The following is a 25,956-nucleotide window of genomic DNA, read 5'->3' as shown; positions in this document are numbered from 1 at the left end:
TTAGCATCCGAACCACCTTAAAAAACTCCTTTTACATTTATTTCGCTTTAGATATTTCATTTCCATGTGCATTGAACGGCCAATCAGCGTTACACACGTGAAATTACAGAATTCGTGGCCAATTATGGATATTTGCAGGCGAGGCACGTCCACTAAAATTAAAGCAAAACTATTGGAATTACTCATTATCACATTTCCATTTCTAGAATTTACAAATTAATAACAATTTAAGAGTGAGTGGTTTCGAGTACCTGCAATTTTGGAAGCAACCATAACTTGAAATGTAAGTTCCGGTTCTTTACCTGAGTACCCTATAAAATTAATTACCCCCTATTAATTTAAAAAATGATAAATACACCCTAAAAATTTACAAATACACCCCTGACAGTTTGTGATATTATAGGCTTTGTTTGTTTTGTTATTCCTATCCATATTCCCAATTTTATTCCCAAAATACTTGTTTGTTTTATTATTTGAGAAATACTATTCAATTTTTTTAATTACTTTTAAACCCCTTAAGTTTATTAATTTAATAAACACCCCTTAGAAAAAAAGTTTAAAAATTAATAAAAACACCGCCACTCACCCATAGTTGTCAGATTCTAGCAACCACCGTCGGTGGTTTTCGGAATCTGTCACAACGGCGTAGAAACAACTGGAAATTGCCGGTAATTCATCGATCTAGCCTTGACGGTCAACGACGGCAAAATCTTGGCCATCGTTGACCGACAATGACAGCCATATCTTTGGCCGTTACTAATAGCCAAATCTGGCCTTTTGCGGCAGTCGAATGCCAGATCTGGTCGTAGATCTGGCCTTTTTCTGCTAGATCAGTGGTGGATCTGGCCGGAAAAGGCCATTTCGATGCACGACCAGCTAGATCCGACCAATTTATGTCATAATTCCATTTTTCGGCCAGATTCTGACAGTGGTGGCCGGAATCTAGCACTGTGGGTAGGTGGGGGTGTTTTTGTTATTTTACAAATTTTTTATATATTGGGGTGTTTAGTTAAATTAGCAAACTTAAGGGTTTTTTTAGTAAATTTTAAAATTTTACCTCATAATACTTATCCTATTCAACTATCAAATATTATTCCCAAAATCTTATCTAAAATAACAAAACAAACGGATAAAAAAAAACATAGTAATTAATTGGGAACGCCCCCATGAATGAACAGTAAATGGCCCATTTCATTCGATTTATCATTAATTTTTTCCGCAAATAACAACCTTTTGTTGGATTTAACATCTTTAATTATAATTTTTGTTCTTAATAAACTTAATTATCAAATATATTCTCAAATTATAAAATAAAACTGCCACGTCACTTATATAAAAAAACTTGTATAAAGAAGACCTCTGCCCTCAGACCTCTAAGAAGATTATGGATTTCCGGCCCTCGGGCTTCTATAAACAGGATTCTCCAATCTCCGCCACTATTTGAGATTGAAATAACTGGAACATATCTATTGTCAGCACTAACGGGATGATTACTCTGCTTGGAATTCATTTCTTCTGTCGCCAATTAGAAATTTATACTTGAGTGAGCATCCCTAAAAAGTGTTCTTTCATTTGTTTTAAAGCAGAAAAAAGAATCAGAATTCTAATCCTGTTTCATCAATATCAATATTAATATAAGAAATGAATGAGTCATCAATTTCCTGTCTGTATATATCCAAATAAGAAGACTATTAAAAATACTAACCAAACGAAGGTAAAAGAATTTAATGCGATAAGTACAAGAAATGCTAGACAAGGCTACAAGACAAAAAAATAGTGGGCGGAATAATTAGAAGTAAAGAATCTAAAACTCGATTTTTTCGAGTTCCGAAATCCATGATTTATTTCCTCATCAATGAAGAAGGACAAGGTTCTGTACACAAAATACGTCATAAATATTGCCCACCATTAACTCATTCTATTAATATATAAAATTCGTAGATTATTTCTCTATGCTCTGAAAATGCAGCAGCCATACATATTCTTTCTTTATTAAGTGACGACATTTTGCAGTAGCATTCTTCAGGGTTGATGAATATGAGAACAATCAGCCCCATTTGGCATTATATTTATATTTACTTTAATTTTATTCAGTAATGTATGCAAAAGGTTATATAATGAGAAGAATCAGCCCCATTGGCATTATATTAATATTACTTTAATTTTTATTCAGTAGTATGCAAAAGGTTATATGGTGTAGGTTAAGGCAGTAAGTTTTGAGGGGAAAGGAGAATGGAAGTTGGTTGAGTTGGGTTTTAGGATTTCTGCCAATATTGGGGTGGATGTTGTGGTGGTGGAACGACCTATGGTATGCAGCTCCTCTCAAATTTAGATATTCCGGTAACGGAACCAGGCTGCACCTGGTTACATGGGCTTTCCATTTTTGGGGAAATGACAGCTTTCTTTGGTACTTCAAGTTCTTCGCCGCCCTGATGATTTCATCAATTCAAAGCGACGAAAGTAAGTAATTAAGACACACATCGCTTTTCTTTTTCCTATTGAACATATGTGATACATATATATCTGAAAATTTTCAAACTAAGTGATTAATGATATCTATGGCCTCTATATTGATTAGTTCTGTAGATCTTCTAGTTTTAAAACCCCAGTTGGAGTAACAGCAAGAGGACGAAGTTTAGTCTAATCTGCTAGAGGTTGACAGGAAAAGCCTGGCCGGCCGTAAATTAATCATATCATAATACCATGGCTTACTAAAAGTTGGTGTTGATGATGATTGATCAGGTATGGTGATGGAGTAGGAATGTACAGAACCCACCTCTTCGGATCACCGTCATAATAGCATTGCCGTCGATCAACAATTTGTGTTTCGATCAGATGCCAATTTTATCCTCAAAGGCCCAACATTGACTTAATGGGAAGCACATCTCTTGTAGCTGTCATGGAAAAGCACATACCAGGCTCAGAAGCTTCGTGATTAATGCGATTAATCGACCTGATGCTCTTAGGCGTATCACTGAAATGGTACAACCACGTATAGTTGCTGCACTTCAACATGGGCCCAGAAGGGTCGACTGAAAATGTATGATGAAGCAAAGAAGGTAAAATCATCAATTAGTTGAGTATTATACATAACACGAAACGTCCCTTTAAGATCAAGTATGAAGTGATTCAATATCCCATGTTTGCAGGTGACTTTCGAGAATATTGGAAAATTATTCGTAAGCTTTGAACCAGGGCTCTTCTGGAAACCATGGATAAATTGTTTTACGGGCTGCTTGGTGGAGTTAGAGCTCAACCGTTAACTTTCCGGAACTGCTTATCACCATGCCCTTCAGGTAATTAAGGTTACACTATTTTAGATGTCTATACCGTATATTATTGTGAATAAATGAATATTACAGAGTCCTGTCCATGAATGACAGTGTAGGAAAAAGCTAGACGCAATTTTCAGGGTGGAGCTGGAGAAGAAGAAGAAGAAAAGAATGAAAATGGAGTTGAGACAACAAATGATCTATAGGATGGGCTGATGCAAATTGAAGATGAGGAAGGCAAAAGGTTAAGTGACCAAGGGTTGTGGATAATATTGTCAGCTTTGTGTTGCTGGATATGAATCTACGGCTGTGCGTCAATGTGGGCTCTTTATTATCTGCCAAGTATCCTAATGTCCTGAAAAAGCTACGGGTATTATACATTACCATATCTATATATCAATTCTATATCTTCTTGTGATCCATCCTACCTTCTATGCAAATTTCAGGAAGAGAATATGGCGATACGCAAGAAGAAGAAAGGAGATACATTACCAGTGAAGATGTTTCTAATTGAAATCACAACAAGGTAATGTATTATTTGTTAAATTGGTAAGAGATTTTATTGTTTCCTGAAGTAATGATCTTTCCTTACAGGTGGTGGAAGAAAACAATAAGAATGGCCAATATAGCCGCGATTTCTTCAAGTGGGGCACGAGGGAAGTGGAATACGAAGGTAGAAAGCTAAGTTTATTATGATTTAAGGAATGATCTCAGTTGAAATTATTGATCCCTTATGCAGGTTATAAAATACCAAAGAACTGGAAGGTCATTTTGTGGCTTCGATACCTCCATACAGATCCAGAAAACTTGATGATCCCACTGCTTCAATCTGATAGATGGAATGTAAGCACGAAGTGGATTAGTTTGTATATAACCAATGCCTTGCGGTTTTTTAATTACTTTCTGTTTTATTAATATATAGAAACCAGCAAGGCCGGGTAGCTATCAGGTTTTTGGTACTGGAGCTAGAACCTGTCTGGAAACACGCTTTCTCGGTTACAAATTGCTCTGTTTCTTCACCCATTTGTCGGTTGGATACAAGTAAAGGAGGCCAATGACACTTTTAATTAATTATGAATTCAATTAATCCATAGTTTGTATGAGCTTTATTTAATAATGTTATTTAATTGAATTTCAGGTGGGAATTAAAGAATCCGATGCAAAGATTATTTATCTTTCACATCAAGACCGGGGATGGGGGTGAGATCATCAATTTCAGGGAATTATAGTGTTGCTGGTACTAGTGACTCTTTACAGTAATAAATTAATTTTTATTTAAATTTGGTTTCTATTCTGGTTAGGAAAATTTTATTTTGGTAGTGGGTTCTGGCTTTTACAAATATGTACAGCTTCTCATCAATAAAATCCAGTCGTATTGTTGTAATATAACATTTTGTGGACGGAAACATCCGAAACCATGTAAAGGGTTACTTAGATGGTTAAACATCTATATTTTATTATTTAAATATATATAATAACATTTTTTTATTCGAAAAATTTTTGAGTAATTTTTTTTTTCTGAAGGCAGTATTATTGTAAACGTTTATTTTTTTTATTTTACATATATATTAATTTTTAAAACTATTTTTAGATTAAAATCAAATGGGCCCAGGTTATATTATCGACCCATTTATCACATACGCTGATACACAAACACCATACATTTAGAGTGGATTTATTGAAACCCTGAAGAAGTCATACCTTTTAGCTTTTAATAAATTTTATAATGATAATTGTTCCATATTAATTATTAAATTAACTTTAATTCCCTATTTTTTCAAATATTTTTGACATCTCCTATTATCTCATAAATACTACTATCTTTGCTATCACATTATTTTAGAATTGTAAGTTTTTAATTGTTCACATATAAATTTATTGTTATTTTTTCTTCAAAGTATGATAATTATTTTAATCTATATTTTTTTGTATTGTCTAATTGTATATTATTAGGTATTTTATAAGTATTTTTTTAGCTTTAATTTTTTTGAACTTTCATCTAATATCTAAAATTTTAATTTAGAAATAATGATAACGAGGTATTGTTGATGTGAATTTATGGTTGATTCGGAAGGGGCGGATCGTGAGAAGTGAGTCACTGACAATCTGATGAACTTGCACAAAGAGAGAAAGAAACGTGAAGGCTTGGGTGACCGATGTGGTGTCTGCCGCAGATGCTTGACACTCAAGTTAGCGAGGTTGAATGTATTTTAATGAGGGTTAAGAGCAGGAAAGATTTACCGTTATAATGCGGCTAGGGCTAGACTAACACAAAGTGGCAGAGCGTAGCTTTGCAATGGTTGAAGGGGGTAAGTTAGTCAAAGCTAAACTTTACGGCAGGGGAAGTGGTGTCTTGGGTGTAAGAATTGGAGCTAAAGCTATGGGTGATTTAAATGAAATTGAGAGGCTTGACCCCTTTTTATGTAATGAGCCAAGAGGTTGGAGTCCTAGTAGAACTCTGAGTCCTACTTGGTAAATGAGTCCTAATTAGGAAGGAAGCACATGAGGTTTGCCTTTATTGGATTAGGGTTGCTACTTCAGTAAGATATGAATCTTGACTGAAGTGAAAAGTAAATATGATTCTGATTCTATTTTGGGACTGTTGTGGGCACGGCAGAATCTGATTTAGCTTAACTGTAGGATAGTCCAACTTAAGAATAGTCAGTTCACAAGGTACATCTAAAAGTAGGCCAATCGGAATTAGGCTATGACATTAGTTGTAATATGTTTATTCATTAAGCCTAATATGATTTTTTGCCCATAAAGATGTATAAGATAAGTAAAGAGAATGTCATGTTAATTCTTTAATTATATATATATATATATATATATTATATATATATATATATATCTATATATATATATATATAATATATAATATAATATATATATAAGATAAAATAAAAATATTAATGCATCTAATTGGTTTTAAGTTTTGATATTAAATTATAATTAAATTTTGAATAATTTTTGTTATAGAATTATTAAACTCTGAATATAAATCTCATATTAAATAATACAAAATTATTATTTATTATTTTGATTAATTTATTCAAAAACATAGTTCGTGTATATATATAGAGTAAAACCTCTCTATAGTCATAATAGTATGATTAATTAATTTTATTATTATGAGGAGGTTATAATTTAATAAAGGTGTGGTAACAAAATTTTCTTTATAATTCATGTTTTAGTAGTACAATATTAGGATTTCAATTGATGTTTTTAATACTATTAAGATTTCAATTCAATGTTTTAATTGTCTACTTTTGAAACGAATAGAAGATTGTGTCTTGAAACCAACAAAGATAAGTATCCTTGATGGAATTGTAAATGCAGTTGCTGTATTATCAAATTGATGTGAAGCCACAAACTATTGCCAATTGTTTTAATCATTACAAAATTATACAACAAATTGATGTGAAGCCACATACTATTGTCAATTGTTTGAATCATTATCAAATTAGGATCCATGATGTCGATAAATTGCAAGTTACAAATGAAGTAGATGAGGAGAATCAAAGAGTCATTGTAGAATTTAGTGATCAGATTCAATAACTTCATTACACTAATCGAATGAATATTAATGTCTTTTTCAATCATCCAAATGAGCAATAAGTCATGTATGCTTTAACTAAAGAAGAAATCATTACTACAATTAGACAAGAAGATAAAAGAAATAACATGAGGATGATAGTACAGAAATACAAAAAGTTTTGTGCTAAGAAACTCTAAACATACTTGAGAAACTAGAAATATTTGGCTTCAACAAGAAGATGTTCATGCTAACGAGTGATCTACCCGCAAGTTAAAAGATATAGTAACAACTCTAAAGCATAAATCATTATCTCAAACAACTTTAGATAAATATTTGATTTCATCTTAAACCTTTAATGTAACATAGCATATATTTTTTGTAATATACAGATAATAATTACTATGTGGAGGTAACTTTTCTTAAGATGAAAATTAGAAAAATTATAACTTATTACAATATAGAGTTTACTTTTATTTATAACTATCCTAAATTAGAAATAAATTTTTTTATAACTATGTAAAATTCATTCCTATATAGAATATCATTATAAAGAAGTTTTATTTTATATATATACAATAGGTCAAATGGGACGATCCAAAGTTTTCAAAGTTTTTCTCTAAAAATATAACCCAAACCTAAACCCAAACGGCCCAAACCCATCCCACTTTCAGAACGGAAGACGGATCATAGGGCGGATTTGAATATCCATAAAAAAAAAAAAAAAAAAAAGGTGGACATGGGCACGGATCTTTTAGTATTCAACCTATCTATCCCATTGATGTCCCTATATCTGTCAAAGAGATTTATTTACTTTTTAATTACTTTTGTTGGATTTAACACTTTTTAATTATAATTTTTGTTTCTTAATAAACATTATTATCAAATATATTCTCAAATTTAAAATAAAACTGCCACGCACTTTATATAAAAAACTTTGTATAAGAAGACCTCTGCCCTCAGACCTCTAAGAAGTTATGATTTCCGGCCCTCGGGCTTCTATAAACAGGATTCTCCAATCTCCGCCACTATTTGAGATTGAAATAACTGGAACATATCTATTGTCCAGCACTAACCGGGATGATTACTCTGCTTTGGAATTCATTCTTTCTGTCGCCAATTAGAAATTTATACTTGAGTGAGCATCCCTAAAAGTGTTCTTCATTTTGTTAAAGCAGAAAAAAGAATCAGAATTCATATTCCTGTTTCAATCATATCAATATTAATAAGAAAATGAATGAGTCATCAATTTCCTGTCTGTATATATCCAAATAAGAAGACTATAATTACTAACCAAACGAAGGTAAAAGAAATTTAATGCGATAAGTACAAGAAATGCTAGCACAAGGCTACAGACAAAAACATGTGGGCGGAATAATTTAGAAGTAAAGAATCTAAAACTCGATTTTTCGAGTTCCGAAATCCATGATTTATTTCCCTTCTCAATGAAGAAGGGGACAAGGTTCTGTACACAAATACGTCATAATTATATTGCCCACCATTAACTCATCTCTATGTTATTATAAAATTCGTTGATTCTCTTCTCTATGCTCTGAAATGCAGCATGCCATACATATTTCTTTCTTTATTAGTGACGCACTTTGTCCAGTAGCATCTTCAGGGTTAGATGAATATGAGAACAATCAGCCCCATTTGGCATTATATTTATATTTACTTTAATTTTTTATTCAGTAATGTATGCAAAAGGTTATATAATGAAGAGAATCAGCCCCATTGGCATTATATTTAATATTTACTTTAATTTTTTATTCAGTAATGTATGCAAAGGTTATATGGTTAGGTTAAGGCAGTAAGTTTTGAGGGAAGGAGAATGGAAGTATGGTTGAGTTGGTTTTAGGATTTCTGCCAATATTGGGGTGGATGTTGTGGTGGTGGAACGACCTATGGTATGCAGCTCCTCTCAAATTTAGATATTCCGGTACCGGAACCGGCTGCCACCTGGTTACATGGGCTTTCATTTTGGGGGAAATGATCAGCTTTCTTGGTACTTCAAGGTTCTTCGCCGCCCTGGTGATTTTCATCAATTCAAAGCGACCGAAAGTAAGTAATTAAGACACACATCGCTTTTCTTTTTCCTATTGAACATATGTGATCATATATATCTGAAAATTTTCAAACATAAGTGATTAATGATATCTATGGCCTCTAATTGATTAGTTCTGTAGATCTTCTAGTTTAAAACCCCAGTTGGAGATACAGCAAGAGGACGAAGTTTAGTCTATCTGCTAGAGGTTGACAGGAAAAGCCTGGCCGGCCGTAACTTAATCATATCATAATACCATTCTTCTAAAGTTGGTGTTGATGATGATTGATCAGGTATGGTGATGGAGTAGGAATGTACAGAACCCACCTCTTCGGATCACCGTCTATAATGCATGCTTCCCGTCGATCAACAAATTTGTGTTCGATCAGATGCCAATTTATCCTCAAATGGCCCAACATTGACTAATGGGAAGCACATCTCTTGTAGCTGTCCATGGAAAAGCACATACCGGCTCAGAAGCTTCGTGATTAATGCGATTAATCGACCTGATGCTCTTAGGCGTATCACTGAAATGGTACAACCCGTATGGTTGCTGCACTTCAATCATGGGCCCAGAAGGGTCGACTGAAAATGTATGATGAAGCAAAGAAGGTAAAATCATCAATTAGTTGAGTATTTATATCACTAACGAAACGTCCCTTTTAAGATCAAGTATGAAGTGATTCAATATCCCATGTTTGCAGGTGACTTTCGAGAATATGGAAAATATTCGTAAGCTTTGAACCAGGGCCTCTTCTGGAAACCATGGATAAATTGTTTTACGGGCTGCTTGGTGGAGTTAGAGCTCAACCGTTTAACTTTCCCGGAACTGCTTATCACCATGCCCTTCAGGTAATTAAGGTTACACTATTTAGATGTCTATACCTGTATATTATTGTGAATAAATGATATATTACAGAGTCCTGTCCATGAATGACAGTGTAGGAAAAAGCTAGACGCAATTTTCAGGGTGGAGCTGGAGGAAGAAGAAGAAAAAGAATGAAAATGAGTTGAGACAAACAAATGATCTAATGGATGGGCTGATGCAAATGAAGATGAGGAAGGCAAAAGGTTAGTGACCAAGAGGTTGTGGATAATATTGTCAGCTTTGTTGTTGCTGGATATGAATCTACGGCTGTTGCGTCAAGGTGGCTCTTTATTATCTTGCCAAGTATCCTAATGTCCTTGAAAGCTACGGGTATTATACATTACCATATCTATATATCAATTCTATATCTTCTTGTGATCCATCCTACCTTCTATGCAAATTTCAGGAAGAGAATATGGCGATACGCAAGAAGAAGAAGGAGATTACATTACCAGTGAAGATGTTTCTAAATTGAAATACACCAACAAGTAATGTATATATTTGTTAAATTGGTAAGAGATTTTATTGTTTCCTGAAGTAATGATCTTTCCTTACAGGTGGTGGAAGAAACATAAGAATGGCCAATATAGCCGCGATTTCTTTCAGATTGGCCACGCAGGAAGTGGAATACGAAGGTAGAAAGCTAAGTTTATATGATTTAAGGAATGATCTCAAGTTGAAATTATTGATCCCTTATGCAGTTATAAAATACCAAAGCTGGAAGGTCATTTTGTGGCTTCGATACCTCCATACAGATCCAGAAAACTTTGATATCCACCTGCTTCAATCCGATAGATGGAATGTAAGCACGAAGTGGATTAGTTTGTATAATTACCATGCCTTGCGCGGTTTTTAATTACTTTCTGTTTTATTAATATATAGAAACCAGCAAGGCGGTAGCTATCAGGTTTTTGGTACTGAGCTAGAACCTGTCCTGGAAACACGCTTTCTCGGTTACAAATTGCTCTGTTTCTTCACCATTTGTCGGTTGGATACAAGTAAGGAGGCCAATGACCTTTTAATTAATTACTTGAATTCAATTAATCCATAGTTTGTATGAGCTTTTATTTAATAATGTTATTTAATTGAATTTCGGTGGGAATTAAAGAATCCGGATGCAAAGATTATTTATCTTTCACATCCAAGACCGGGTGATGGGGTTGAGATCATCAATTTCAGGGAATTATAGTGTTGCTGGTTACTAGTGACTCTTTACAGTTAATAAATTAATTTTTATTTTATAATTGGTTTTCTATTCTGGTTAGGAAAATTTTATTTTGGTTAGTGGGTTCTGGCTTTTACAAAAATATGTACAGCTCATCAATAAAATCCAGTCGATTTGTTGTTAATATAACATTTTGTGGACGGAAACATCCGAAACCATGTAAAGGGTACTTAGATGGTTAAACTCTATATTTTATTATTTTAAATATATTATAATAACATTTTTTTATTCGAAAAATTTTTGAGTAATTTTTTATTTTTTCTGAAGGCAGTATTATTGTAAACTTTTTTTATTTTTTTTATTTACATATATATTTATTTTTAAAACTATTTTTGATTAAATCAAATGGGCCCAGGTTATATTATCTGACCCATTTATCACATACGCTGATACACAAACACCATACATTTAGAGTGGATTTATTGAACCCTGAAGAAGTCATACCTTTTAGCTTTTAATAAATTTTATAATTAATTTGTCCATATATAAATTATTAAATTAACTTTAATTCCCTATTTTTTCAAATATTTTGACATCTCACTATTATCTCATAAATACTACTATCTTTGATTTCATTCACTTTTTTAGAATTGTAAGTTTTTAATTGCTTCACATATAATTTATTGTTATTTTTTTCTTCAAAGTATTGATAATTATTTTAATCTATATTTTTTTGTATTGTCTAATTGTATTATATTCTAGGATATTTTAAGTATTTTTTTAGCTTAATTTTTTTTGAACTTTCAATCTAATATCTAAATTTTAATTTAGAAATAATGATAACGAGGATATTGTTGATGGTAAATTTATGGTTGATTCGAAGGGGCGGATCTTGTGAAATGGAGTCACTGACAATCGATGACTTGCCAAAGAGAGAAAGATAACGTGAAGGCTTGGGTGACACCGATTGTGGTGTCTGCCGCAGATGCTCTGACACTCAAGTTAGACGAGTTGAATGTATTTTAATGAGGGTTAAGAGCAGGAAAGATTTACCGTTATAATGCGGCTAGGGCTAGACTAACACAAATGGCCAGAGCGTAGCTTTGCAATGGTTGAAGGTGGTAAAGTTAGTCAAAGCTAAACTTTACGGCAGGGGAAGTGGTGATTCTTGGGTGTAAAATTTAGGAGCTAAGCTATGGGTGATTCTAAATGAAAATTGAGAGGCTTGACCCCTTTTTATGTAATGACCAAAGAGGTTGGATCCTAGTAGAACTCTGAGTCCTACTTGGTAAATGAGTCCTAATTAGGAAGGAGCACTGAGGTTTGCCTTTATTGATTAGGTTGCTACTTCAAGTAAGATTATGAATCTTACTGAAGTGAAAAGTAAATATGATTCTGATTCCTATTTTGGGACTGTTGTGGGCTAACGGCTAGAATCTGATTTAGCTTAACTGTAGGATAGTCCAACTTACAGAATAGTCAGTTCACAAGGTACATCTAACGTGGCCTAATCGGAATTAGGCTATGACATTAAGTTGAATAGGTTTATTTCATTAAGCCTAAATATTTTTTGCCCATAAAGATGTATAAGATAAAGAGAATGTCATGTTATTCTTTTAATATATATAATTATATATAATATATATATATATATATATATATATATATATTATATAATTATATATATATATATATATATAAGATAAAATAAAAAGTATTTAATGCATCTAATTGGTTTTAAGTTTTGAAATGACAGAATCGACAGATTCGTGGCCAATTATGGATATTTGCAGGCGAGGCACGTCCACTAAATTAAAGCAAAACTATTGGAATTACTCATTATCACATTTCCATTTCTAGAATTTACAATTAATAACAATTTAAGAGTGAGTGGTTTCGAGTACCTGCAATTTTGGAAGCAACCATAACTTGAATGTAAGTTCCGGTTCTTTACCTATACCCTAAAAATATTACCCCCTATTAATTTAAAAAAGATAATACACCCTAAAAATTTACAAATACACACCCTGACAGTTTGATATTATAGGCTTTGTTTTTTTTTTTATTCCTATCCATATTCCCAATTTTATCCCAAAATACTTGTTTGTTTATTATTTGAGAAATACTATTCAATTTTTTTAATTACTTTTAAACCCCTTAAGTTTATTAATTTAATACACCCCTTAGAAAAAAAGTTTAAAAATTAATAAAAACACCGCCACTCCACCCATAGTTTCAGATTCTAGCAACCACGTCGGTGGTTTTCGGAATCTGTCACAACGGCTGTAAAAACACTGGAAATTGCCGTTATATCTCTCGATCTAGCCTTGACGTCAACGACGGCAAAATCTTGGCCATCGTTGACCGACAATGACAGCCATATCTTTGGCCGTTACTATAGCCAAATCTGGCCTTTGCGCCAGTGAATGCCAGATCTGGTCGTAGATCTGGCCTTTTTCTGCTAGATCAGTGGTGGATCTGGCCGGAAAAGGCCATTTCGATGCACGACCAGCTAGATCCGACCACTTTATGTCTAATCCTTTTTCGGCCAGATTCTGACAGTGTGGCCGGAATCTAGCACTGTGGGTAGTGGGGGTGTTTTTGTTATTTTACAAATTTTTTATATATTGGGGTGTTTAGTTAAATTAGCAAACTTAAGGGTTTTTTTAGTAAATTTTAAATTTTACCTCATAATACTTATCCTATTCAACTATCAAATATTTTCCCAAAATCTTATCTAAATAACAAAACAAACGGATAAAAAAAACATAGTAATTAATGGGAACCGCCCCCATGAATGAACAGTAAATGGCCCATTTCATTCGATTTATCATTAATTTTTCCGCAAATAAACACACACTGGCTTTCGGGTGGGGCCGTGGGGTTGCAGTGGATCTGTTCTTACTGGAAACATATTATTTGACCATATGTATGGAAATATTTAAATAAGAGTAATATTAATCTTATAAAGAGGTATACAAGAGACAAATCCAGTCCTTAAAATTTATTATTCCTCTCTCTTTCTCTCTTCTTCTCTTCTTTTAGGATTGAATTTGTCTCTTATATGCTTTTTGTATACCTCTTGTAAGGCCTTAAATAAATTATCGTGGATCTATATTTTTGAGATGATCAACAGAAAAAAAAAAAAAAAAAAAAGTGACTAAAAGTCTAATGAGGTGGTGTTGCGAAGAATAACTTCTGCAAAATTTAAGGCCGGGGGCTCAGTAGAATTTGATATATGAATATGACAGTATGTCCATGAATGGGTGCAGTGTAGGAGGAAGCTGGAGACAATTTTTAGGGTGGAGCTAGAGTAAAAGAAAAAGAAAAATGGAAACGAAGTTGAAACAACAAATGACCTAATGGATGGGCTGATGCAAATTGAAGATGATGAAGGCAAAAAATTAAACGACCAAGAGGTTCTAGACAATATCATCAGCCTTGTCCCTAATGTCCTTCAGAAGCTAGGCATTATATATACCATGTCCATAAATATGTCGATTCTATATTCAAATATTTACAAAATGCATAATTATATATATCTCTTCTTGTACGACTCACCCTGATTATGTCTCTATGCAAATTTCACGAAGAGGATATGGCTATACGCAAGAACAAGAAAGGATTTCATTACTGGTGAAGATGTTTCTAAATTGAATATACAACAAGGTAATGTATATTCTTATTTATTTAAATTGGTAGAGCTAGAGATATTACTGTTTCGTTCTAATTCAGACTCCTTTCAGGTGGTGGAAGAAACATAAGGAAGTGGAATTTGAAGGTACTTATGTAATCGATGATCAGTAGTAGCTAAATTGAGAAGAGACTAGAAATGTGAAGTTAAGTAGTGATAGTGAGCCTTATGCAGGTTAAAAATACCAAGAACTGGAAAGTAATTCTGTGGGTTCGATACCTGCATACAAATCCTGAAAATTTTGAAGATCCCATGTGCTTCAATCCTGATAGATGGAATGTAACTGCAATTAATACCCCATGCAAGAAGTTTGGGCTAATTAATTTGTACAGCGGACTAGTGGGTGTAGTTTTTAATAATTTCTTTTTTTATATATAAATATAGGAACCAGCAAGATCGGGCACGTATCAGGTATTTTGTGTTGGACCTAGAATTTGTGCTGGGAATATGCTTGCTCGGTTACAAAGTGCGCTATTTCTTCACCGTTTGTTTGTTGGATACAAGTAATTAATGGAGACTAATCCTGGTCATTTCAGTGATGCTTAATTATGCCTTCTAATAAGTTTAACCCAGTTATTCTATGATTAAGAAGTTTAATTTCTTTTCTTTATTGATATTAATTTGAATTTTAGGTGGGAACTGCAGAATCCGGATGCAGAGATTATTTATCTTTCACATCCAAAACCGGTTGACGGCGTTGAGATCATCAGCTTCAGTGAAATATAGTGCTCTACTTCCAGTTTCTTCATAATTGTTTTTATTTATATATATTGTTGATGCGTGATTTTGACATCAACTAAACGCACATGTGAAATGCTGAGCTGGCCCAGAAGACATACGCGAATAGGGGTTTTGGAGATGAATAATAGGTGAAGAAACAATGTTTTAAAGTGGTTCGGATGCTTAAACAAGCGACTTCTACGTCCACTGGTATTGTATTAATATGGAGGGTCAGGTCGCAGTTAGCGAGCTGACTTGCAAATGATTACAGAGAGAATAAGCTATTACAAAGAGAATTTAGCTATTACAAAGAGAAAAATGAGCCAATCCCACAAACGAGAGAGGAGCTCTCTATTTATAGTGGGATGTATTGGAGTAATGATTACAGAATCGATAAAAGGGTGGCAGATACTGTGCAAATCCTTCTTTGAGTCTCGTTACTCACCCACTCGAGTGATTTCCTCGTTTCAGGAGGTAAGGGTTGTCCCTCTACTACTTTTATTATTGTTTTTGGTAGTTGACCAGAGATGAAATACTCTCTTTGGGATTGAGCCATTAATGGTGGCTCTAAAAGTATCCTGTTAGGGTTTTTCTAGGGTTTAAGGGAGGAAATATTTATTGTTTCCTTCCACATCATCGTACGGAATAATGTACGAGGATTGAACGATTCCCTACTTGTCGCTTTTTACAGACCGCAGTAGAATGGACCCCCTAATGACCAGAGCCGAGGAAGGGACCAGCTTGGCTGTGCAAGATGGTCCTGCGAGTCCCTCTCAAGAGATCCTGTCGGTGCTTATTGACGACGAGCTCCAAAGAGTGATAGACTAATACGCTATCAGCGTGGAGGTCTTCCGAGATAGGACATGCACAGCTTGGAATCTGCCAATAGGGTTGGCTGCGATCTCCGAGGACATTTTCAAGGGGGGGGGTTGATCCATTTCCACCCATTTGTCAGGTCGGTTCTCGACCATTTCGGGATCGTACCTCTGCAGCTCACACCGAACGAGTACATGATAGCCGTGGCCATGTACATCGTGTGCCGTGAAAATGGACTGGGCGAGCTAACCGCGCTAGAGCTCGGTTGTTCGTATATCTTGAAAAAGAGTAAGGACAAAGATTCCTACTACCTTTCCAGGCAAACCACCATTGGAGCGGGAATACATAGCTACCCCAGCAATGCAGGGGCGTATGAGACGAAGTTCTTTTTCTTTCGTTATGACGGCCTTTGCTATTTCCAATATCCGAGTAGGTTTTCCTTTTTTATCACTTTGAGAACTCTTTTGGTCTTTGCTAACGAGCTCTAATTTTCTTTGCAGTTAACAAAATGACCAGTTTAGAGCTCCTCACGGACCTAGACAAGATTACTACCTTTGGCTTCTTGCTCGAAGAAAGTTGCGACGCTAGATTGCTCGTGACAACTGCAAACTTACAGAAATACGACTTTTTCAACTCGGAAGCGACCTTAGAGCTCCCACTGAGTAAGCTTCGCGACCTTGGTTTATTTTTTTTGTGCGTGCAGCGAACTATTTTGCTAACAACGTTCACATGCAGCGACCATGCCTCCAAGGGTGTCCAGATAGCCACGAGAGAGGCAGTTTACCTTCCCTAGAGTGGGGGGCCATCGAACCGATTGGAGGTGCTCCCACCAACCCCCCCGCTGGAAGGGCGCCGACTGGTGCTTCGGTCCAACCTGCGAGCGCTCCCTAACCCCCAGATGTTCTTCCGAGGCAGAAGACAACGGCCCAAGAAGAGGTGGCAAATTCGGACCGAAGAATCAAAGTCTGAGTCGAAGGACCTGGGCATTTAGCCTGAGAGGTCGCATGCCTACCAAGTACTTCGCTCGATAGGGCCTGCCAGGGGTGCGACCGACATCTCTATTTCCCTGGGGGTACCACGAATAAGGCAGAGCGAGGTCGCGAGCCATGGGAGGAGACCAGGCAAGGAACTGATAGGCGGCATGACTCCTACTGGAGGCGCGGGCACAAACACTCCTGTGCTTGACTCAATGGGACAACTTCCGAACCATCTACAACCGGTGGGTTTTACCCTGCTAGAGTGCGGGCTCGCAGAGGCTTTTGAGGAGTTCGTGGCTTCTGGTTATGTGGACCTGATGTCCACATCCATTCAGCACTTGAGCAAGGTAGGACGAGCTGTCCTCGGCGAGGACTTTGCTTCTTTTTGGTAGCAAAGGAACTAACTTGTTATTTCTTTTGTTCATAGGCCTTGCTCTCCATGCAACTGTCCTTACAAAAGGTCCAACGGGGAGCCGCTGAGGGGATGGTCGCACTGAGAGAAGAGAACACTCGGCTCAAATGGGACTTGGAAGCCACTGAAGCAAAGAAAGACTTATCCACCGTTTCAACGAACTAGTACCTAAATGAGGGGAACGCTGCTCTTCGTACGGTGGACTTCCAAAAAGCTGAGCTTGAGAATCATGGGGAGGAGATGAAAGAGCTTCAGAGGACAGTGGCCAGACTCACCAGGGAGGCTGGTGAGAAAGACCAAGAGCTAAGAACGACCTTTGAGTGGGCCTTGCGAGTAGAGCGGGAGAGGGGAGAACTGTGGGAGGCCACCGAAAAGCAAAGGCAAGCGCTTGAGGCCGAGCTGCAAGCTAGCCAAGGAAGAGTCACTTTGCTGACTGAAGAGATGCAGCGTCAAGGGGCGGAGATCGAGTCGAAGGCTGCTGAATAGGCAATTCAGTCCATCTATGCCCTACGGCCGAGGAATCCCGGACTGGATATGTCCGACCTCTCGAAGGAGTACCAGGAAATCCTTAGATCTATGGCGTGACTTGACGATGAGGAGGCAACAAAGGCCGCCAGAAGACCCGACCAGGGGGAGCATTCGGGTATGTCCCCGAGGAGCCCGCAACTGGCCAGGTGATTGGTGATCAGCCTGGGGATGACGAGGTCGCGCCTCTGGGAATTGGAGATAAAGGCCACTAATTGCCTTTACTTTTGTATTGCCTTTCCCACACTTGCTTTTTGTATTTCCTTTTATGAATAAAGATAAGGCTTTCTTAATCCGTTATGAATATTTACAATTTTCATACTGTTACATATGAGGTCGCGCTCTAACTGTTTTACCATTACAATAGAACAAGTTTGTGCAAACAAAATCATATACATGGGAAAATAATAATTACAAACGAACAGAATTACAGAATTGGACATTTGCTATTTACAAAGATTTAAGAAAGGTAAAATCTTTACAAGGAAAAATTGAGTTCAGAATTGCTGATAATACGGTCACAGATGTTCATCATTCCAAGCTTGCGGCACTATAGAACCATTCATTCTTTTGAGGCGATAAGTCCCCGGTTTTATTACTTTGGCTATGAGGTATGGGCCTTCCCTGTTTGATCCCAAAACTCCGGCACTTGGTTCCCTAGTACCGAGAAGAACTTCCTTCAAGACAAGGTCGCCGACCTGAAAGTCTCTTCTTCTGACCTTAGAGTCGAAGAACGTTTTAGGGTGTTGCTGATAGGTTGCTATTCTTAGCTGAGCCTTATTGCGATGTTCTTCAACTAGGTCTAGACTTACGCGCATAAACGCTTCATTGTCGACTTCATTGAATAGGTCTCTCCGAAGTGAACCGGTCCCTACCTCTGTGGGGATCATCACTTCGCAGTCATATGCTAGCGAAAAAGGGGTTTTTGAGGTAGAGGTTCTCGGAGTTGTCCTGTATGCCCATAGGACTTCTCGGAGGTCGTTGACCCAATTCCCTTTGGCCGCGCCGAGTTCGGCCTTCAAAGTGTGCTTGATGGTTTTGTTGACAGCTTCAACTTGACCATTCGCTTGCGGTCTTGCGACAAAGGCAAACTTTTTATGTATACTTAGCTCGTCTCAAAACTGCTTGAACTCCTCATTGTTGAACTGCTTGCCATTATCTGAGATGAGGGTATGAGGAATCCCATAGCGGTACATGATGTTCTTGAAGATGAAGTGCTTGAGCTTTTTGGTGGTGATTGCGACTAATGGTTCTGCTTCGACCCACTTGGTGAAGTAGTCTACCACGACCACCGCATATTTGACTCCCCCTTTACCAACTGACATGAGACCAATGAGATCGATTCCCCACATGGAGAATGGCCAAGGGTTGGTCATGGTTATTAGCTGGTGGGAAGGAGCTCGTGGTATGTTTGTGAACAGCTGGCACTTGTCACACTTTTTGACAAAGTTGTAGGTGTCTTTTTGGATCATGGGCCAATAATACCCTTGACGAACAACTTTGTTGGTAGGAGATCATGCGGCTGTGTGATTATCGCAGATTCCTTCATGTATCTCCCTCATGATGTAGTCTGCCTTTTCGCTGGTTACACATCGGAGGAGAGGGACGCTAAACCCTCGCCTATACAACTGGTCTCTGATGAGGGTGTAATGAGCAGATCTTGTTCGCAGGGTCCTTGCCTCTACCTTGTCGTTGGGTAAGGTCTCATCTTAGAGATACTAAATGATGGGGGTCATCTAGGAAACTGATTCTATAGTATTCACAGCCTGTTCGATTGAGCTTACCCTAGGGGGCCTCTATGAACCGAACATGAATGCTTTCCGGCGCGTCTGAGTCTAACGACGAGGCTATCATTGCTCAGGCATCTGCCACAGAATTGCTATCTCTAGGTATCTGTGTGATCGTGAAGTGCTTGAATGGCTTAAGTGTGGTCTTAGCTTTCTTCAGATAGCAGATCTTAGTTTCCCCCTTAGCCTGGTACCTCCCTTAGCCTGGTACCTCCCAAAACCTGGTACCTCCCAAAACCTGGTACCTCCTAAAACCTGGTTGACAACCAGCATGGAGTCACTATGGATGCTGATCGCGATCGAGCCCATTTCTCTGGCCAACCGTAATCCAGCGAGCAGAGCTTCATATTCGACCTCATTATTGGTCGCTTTGAACCCAAACCAGAGTATGCTATGGACACGAGCCCATTCGGGACTCAAGAGGAGAAGACTTGTCCCGACCCTTTTTCTGTTCGATGATCCATCGATGTAAAGGCTCCAAGTCAATAGATTTTGGGTAGTTTCCTGAATGGCTTCGCTGGGCTGTTGCTCCGACTCATTCATTGGATGATATGAGAATTCTGATATGAAGTCGGCAATGGCCTGCCCTTTGATGGTTGTTTTTTGTCTGTACTTCAGATCGAACTGACGTAATTTTATAGCCCATTTAAATAATTTACCTGATGCCTCTGGTTTGTAGAGGACCTGCTTGAGCGAGTAATTGGTCATTACATGGATCGTATGAGCGTGAAAGTATGGTCGCAACTTTTAGGAAGCGATCAGCAAGGCATAAGCTAATCGCTCCATTTTTGAATATCGCTTCTCGGCATCCAACAGACGCTTGCTCGCGTAATATACTAGCAATTGGACCCTTTTCTCTTCCCAAACTAAAGCTGCACTAACCGCAAACTGACAGATGGATAGGTACAGGAGAAGGATCTCTTGCAAGAGAGGTTTAGACAGAAGAAGTGGCTTTCCGAGGTGCTCTTTAATACTCTGAAATGTCTGTTTGCATTCGGGAGTCCACTTAAATTTCTTGTTGGCCCTCAGTACATTGAAGAATAGTAAGCAGCGGTCTGTTGCTCTTGATAAGAAGCGACTTAGTGCAACAATTCGCCCATTGAGGCTCATAACTTTCTTTTTGGAGGTCGGGCTTTTCATATCGAGAAGAGCTTGAATTTTCTCGGGGTTGATCTCTATTCCTCTCTGGTTAACCATGTATCCTAGGAATTTTCTTGAGGATCCTCCGAATGAGCACTTGAGAGGGTTTAGCTTCATTCTGTATTTTTGAAGGATGTCAAAAATCTCAGCGAGATGCGCTATGTGATCTGAAGCGACATGCAACTTGACCAGCATGTCATCTACATAGACCTCCATCGATTTCCCGATCTGCTCAGAGAACATTCAGTTAACCAGCCGCTTGTAAGTTGTGCCAGTGTTTTTGAGGCCGAAGGGCATAACCCTGTAGCAATAAAGCCCCTAATCTGTCACAAAAGAGGTATGCTCTTCGTCCGACGCGTACATCAAAATTTGATTGTATCCCAAATATGCATCCATGAAACTCAGCAGCTCATGCTTGGAGGTGGCATCCATGATCTGATCGATCCTAGGCAGGGGAAAACTATCTTTTGGGCATGCTTTGTTGAGATTGGTGATCCGCCATTTGCCGTTGGGCTTCTTTACTAGAACCGGGTTGGCAACCCAGCTTGGATAGAGTGCTTCTCAGATCGATCCATTCCGAAGGAGATTATCTACCTCAAGTTTCAAGGCAGCATATCACTCCGGATCCATCGCTCTTCTCTTCTGGCGAACCAGCTTGACTTCATTATCGATGTTCAAAGCATGGCAAATAACATTCGGGCTGATCCTGACCATATTTGCATGCGACCATGCGAACACATCGATATTCTCTCTAAGGAAGCCGGTCAGTTTGGTGGCGAGCTAGGGGTTGAGATTACTTCTAATCCTCAACACTCTGCTCGGCTCGCTCTGGTCGACTAACACTTCAAACAGATCCTCAACTGGCCCACTAGAAGGGCATTCCTGAATACGAGGATCCATATTATCCTCGGTCAGGCTAGGCTGTGGTTCGATCCGACTGATCACCATTTCCTATCAGGGAATGCTGTGCGAGATGCCTTTCCCTTTACACACCATCTGCACCGCCCTTACATAACAGTCGCGATATGCGCTCTAAGATCCGCTAACTTCCCCTATCCCCATCAGGGTGGGGAACTTCATCTTGAGATGGTATATCGAAGTAACCGCCTTGAAGTTTCTCAGCAGAGGTCTCCCCAGGATACCATTAAAAGCGGATAGACAATCCATTACTAAGAATTCAGTTACTTTGGTCAGCTCATTAGAGTCACCCAACATGACTGGAAGCGAGATCGTTCCTTTGGGAATCAGGTGGTCCCCTGTAAAACCATATAAGGGGATCGAGGTGGGCTTCAGGTCGGCCTCATCCAAATTCATTCTCTCGAAAGTTGTTTGGAACAGGTGTTCACAGCACTTCCGTTGTCCACCAACATTCTATGGACGTTGAAGCAACCTATTAGGGGCGTGATCACGAGAGCGTCATCGTGTGGATGATGCAATCGGACTGTATCCTTTTCGGAGAAGGTAATTTTCTCCTCCTTGCGAACCTTTGGTGGTCGTTGCATCGTGTTCATCACACTGATGGGGTCGTGATGGGCTGCGCAAACATATCTTTCCTAGGCACCTCGCGAATTTCCCACGAGGTGTGGCCCTCCGAAGATCACTCCGACATTACAGATACCCTTGAGATCACAACGCTTATTTCCTGGTTCTTTTTGATTTTTCTCCTTTGTGAGAGTAGAGTCATCAACGTACTCTTTGAAATGCCCCTGCTTAATGAGGTTTTCAATTGCCTGCTTGAGAGCTCGGCACTCATCGGTGTGATGCCCATTGTCCCGATGATAACGACAATATTTTTGTTATTTCTGGATGAAGAAAGACCTTTCATGGGCTCGGATTCCTCTTTGCGTCGGCTGATAGTTTCGACCGCTCTTGACACATACTGGCTAGAGTCGTGTGATGGCAATGAATGGTGCGGGGAATTTTTATGACCTCCGCGATGGTACAAACCACCCCGCCAAGTGTGGTAACCTCCACACGATGACGATCGGCATTGTTATTCTAGTGGTGATGGGAATCGCCCCGCCTAGCACTTTTATGGGATTGCTCATGCGACGTGGCATAGGACGGCTCGGGATGCGACCTTTCACCAAGCCTTAACACCACGAGTATTCTACTCGGGATGTGGTCGGTGTTTGCCATCCCTTTGGAGCCCTTAGGCCCGCTGTTCGCCACTTGCTTACCCTTCCTTTGACGTGCTGCAGTACGTGCGGCATGGGTTATCGCCCTTTTTCGCTCTTACGCTTGACCTACAGGCCTTTTTGGCGGTTGGACAGTCCCATTTGATTCGGGTGGCATGCCCTAGTCCAAACGGTCCAACCTTTGGTTGACCGTTTAGAGAGTATTGTTAAACATCTCCAGGTAGCTTATGACGGCAGGGTCAAGTTGTGAGCTTGAAGGGATATCTCCCATGGCATTTTGTGGAACTAAGGGAACCTCAAGAGAAGTGTCCTCTTGTACTTAGGGGATCTCCTCAGCACCATGATTGGTTCGCTCAGGTTCGAATCGGTGAGCCATTTGCTGTTGTAGGACCAATTAGTTAGAGATTCTCCTGATGAAGGACGAATACTAAATTAGGCCCTCCTTCTAGCGCCAAACTGTTGGTGCGTGATTTTGACACCAACTAAACGCATGTGTGAAATGCTGAGCTGGCCCAGAAGACACACGCGAATAGGGGTTTTGGAGATGAATAATAGGTGAAGAAACAATGTTTTAAAGTGGTTCGGATATCTAAACAAGCGACTCCTACGTCCACTGGTATTGTATTAATATGGAGGGTCAGGTCATAGTCAGCGAGCTGACTTGCAAATGATTACAGAGAGAATAAGCAATTACAGAGAGAATTTAGCTATTACAGAGAGAAAAATAAGCCAATCCCACAAATAGGAGAGGAGCTCTCTATTTATAGTGGGATGTATTGGAGTAATGATTACAAAATCCATAAAAAAGGGGCACATACCGTGCAAATCCTTCTTTGCGTCCGGTTACTCACCCACTCGAGTGATTTCCTCGTTTAGTACAGGGGTTGGACACGTGGACGGCCTCCAACCTTTCGTCATTCTGGCATGCACCCACTACACTGGCAAGAGCATGCTGCTCACGCCAGCATGCGACGTGGCAGTGTCTGAGCGACTGTAGAATCTGCCTAGACTTTGATCATTTACGCTGACTGGGCTCTGCGTCAGTCCTACTTTTTCAGGCATAACATATATCATCATCCACTTTGATTAAGACTATATTTATTAATCTCCTTCTACACTTATTTAAACACAGTTTTTTATTTACATTTGTTAGTTTGATTTTCTTTTTGTAACATAAGAAAAGAAGAATACACTTTTAAGTGGTTAGAAAAGCTCTAAAACATATATTAAGATAAAATCACTTTAAAAAAGAAGACTTTGAAAGAAAAGCACTTTCAACTTTCAATATCATTCAAAAACACTTTTGCAAGTATACTCAAACACATGCTACATCCTTTATTTCTTATAAATAGCATTTAGTTTAAGGAATATTATATTATTGAGAATGTTATATTAATAAAAAGATAGATTATCTTAAAGTATAATAAAGAATATTATATTACTATATTTAGTTAGATTGATAAGTATAAATAATTAATGTGTTTGGTTGGGATGAATAAAATATTACCATAAAGGTTTATGTTTTTCTTTTTTAATAATAATAATAATATTATTATTTAGAATATTACTTTACCCTTTACATATGATAATTTAGTTAAAATCCACTAAAAATTTAAAATTTAAAAAAAAATACCTCCAATTATTCAAGACGACTACTACTATGGGTGTTCAAAAGAACTGATTGGAACTGGAACCGGCGGGTACCTAGGGTTTGGTTCCGGTTCCTACCCGGAACCAACCTTCAATGGATAGGTTTTGGTTCCAAATTTTTGGAACCGTTACTGTTTGGTCCCGGTTTCAGTTCTTATAGCTAGGAATCGGAACCGGAATCGGGAACCGAGACTAATATAAAATAAAATTAAAGAGTAGGGGGGTTAATAAAAACTTTTGTAGAAAAAGTAATGTAAATACATTTGTATTTATATTTCATAACATTTAAAGTAAGTTGGTTTGACTTTTGAGAATCTATCTTTACAAAGTAATGGAGTTTGTAATTGTGAATTTATAATTTATAATTTTATTTTTTTTAACAAGTACCAGGTGGTAGAGGTGTTCAAAAGAATTGGTTGGAATCGGAACCAGTGGGTACCCGGGGTTTGGTTCCGATTCCTACCCAGAACCGACCGTCAACGGGTAGGTTCCGGTTCCAAATTTTTGGAACCATTAATGTGCGGTTCTGGTTCCTATAGTTAGGAATCAGAACCAAAACTAGGAACCGAGAAGCGAGACTAATATAAAATAAAATTAAAAATTAGGGGGGTTAATAAAAACTTTTGTAGAAAAAGTAATGTGAATACATTTATATTTATATTTCATAACATTTAGGGGCGTTTGGTTTAGGAATGTTAGATTACTGGGAATGTTGGATTACTAGAAAGATAGATTACCTTGGAAGATTATTGGGAATCTTTAGGAAAATATGTTTGGTTAGTTGGTTGGTATGTTATATTAATATGTTTGGTTATAGAGAATAAATTGGTGGGTATGTTGTTTAAATTACTAAATTGTCCCCCTTTTAAATATTAATATAATATTATTTTTATTATTAATTTTTGAATAATTTCTTTTAACCCCCAATATTTCAGATTTAGCTAAAACACCCCCATTTATATAAAACTTTAGTTTATGACGAAATCACCCCTACCTCCTGCCGCCGTCTGTCGCCACCGTGAACCACCGCCAGATGTCTCTGAAAGTCCCCGTGAGTACTTCACCGTGACCAAGAGGCTCCGATATGGTCATTTCTGGCCATATTGGGCCAGATCGATGGGTCTGGCCGGAAATGGCCAGAATAGATCTGCCCATTTTCAACCAGATCTGGCTTGATATGGCCGTTTCTGGCCATCACTATGGCCGAAAACGG

General features: G+C 37.9%; 1 protein-coding gene across 1 annotated transcript; it reads left to right on the top strand.

Annotated features, from left to right (window-relative positions):
- Positions 1–9,882: 9,882 nt before the first annotated feature.
- Positions 9,883–15,304, top strand: LOC116134768. Its single transcript, XM_031420417.1, has 8 exons — positions 9,883–9,922; positions 10,126–10,207; positions 10,277–10,354; positions 10,602–10,717; positions 14,631–14,665; positions 14,753–14,857; positions 14,963–15,081; positions 15,211–15,304. Exons 1-8 carry the CDS (start codon positions 9,883–9,885, stop codon positions 15,302–15,304), a joined length of 669 nt encoding a protein of 222 aa, XP_031276277.1.
- Positions 15,305–25,956: the final 10,652 nt, after the last annotated feature.

The sequence above is a fragment of the Pistacia vera genome, unplaced genomic scaffold (genome assembly GCF_008641045.1).
Source record: "Pistacia vera cultivar Batoury unplaced genomic scaffold, PisVer_v2 Contig291, whole genome shotgun sequence".
NCBI classification, from domain to species: domain Eukaryota; kingdom Viridiplantae; phylum Streptophyta; class Magnoliopsida; order Sapindales; family Anacardiaceae; genus Pistacia; species Pistacia vera.
Note: the sequence above shows the minus strand (reverse complement) of the source record. Positions and strands in the feature narration are given on the sequence as shown.

Excerpts from the sequence above, each read along its gene's own strand:
- LOC116134768 (XM_031420417.1), top strand. The coding sequence starts at position 9,883 with ATGGATGGGCTGATGCAAATGAAGATGAGGAAGGCAAAAG. Across the intron at positions 10,355-10,601 it reads GCAGGAAGTGGAATACGAAG|AAACCAGCAAGGCGGTAGCT; the intron begins GTAGAAAGCTAA and ends ATTAATATATAG. Across the intron at positions 10,718-14,630 it reads CATTTGTCGGTTGGATACAA|GTGGTGGAAGAAACATAAGG; the intron begins GTAAGGAGGCCA and ends GACTCCTTTCAG.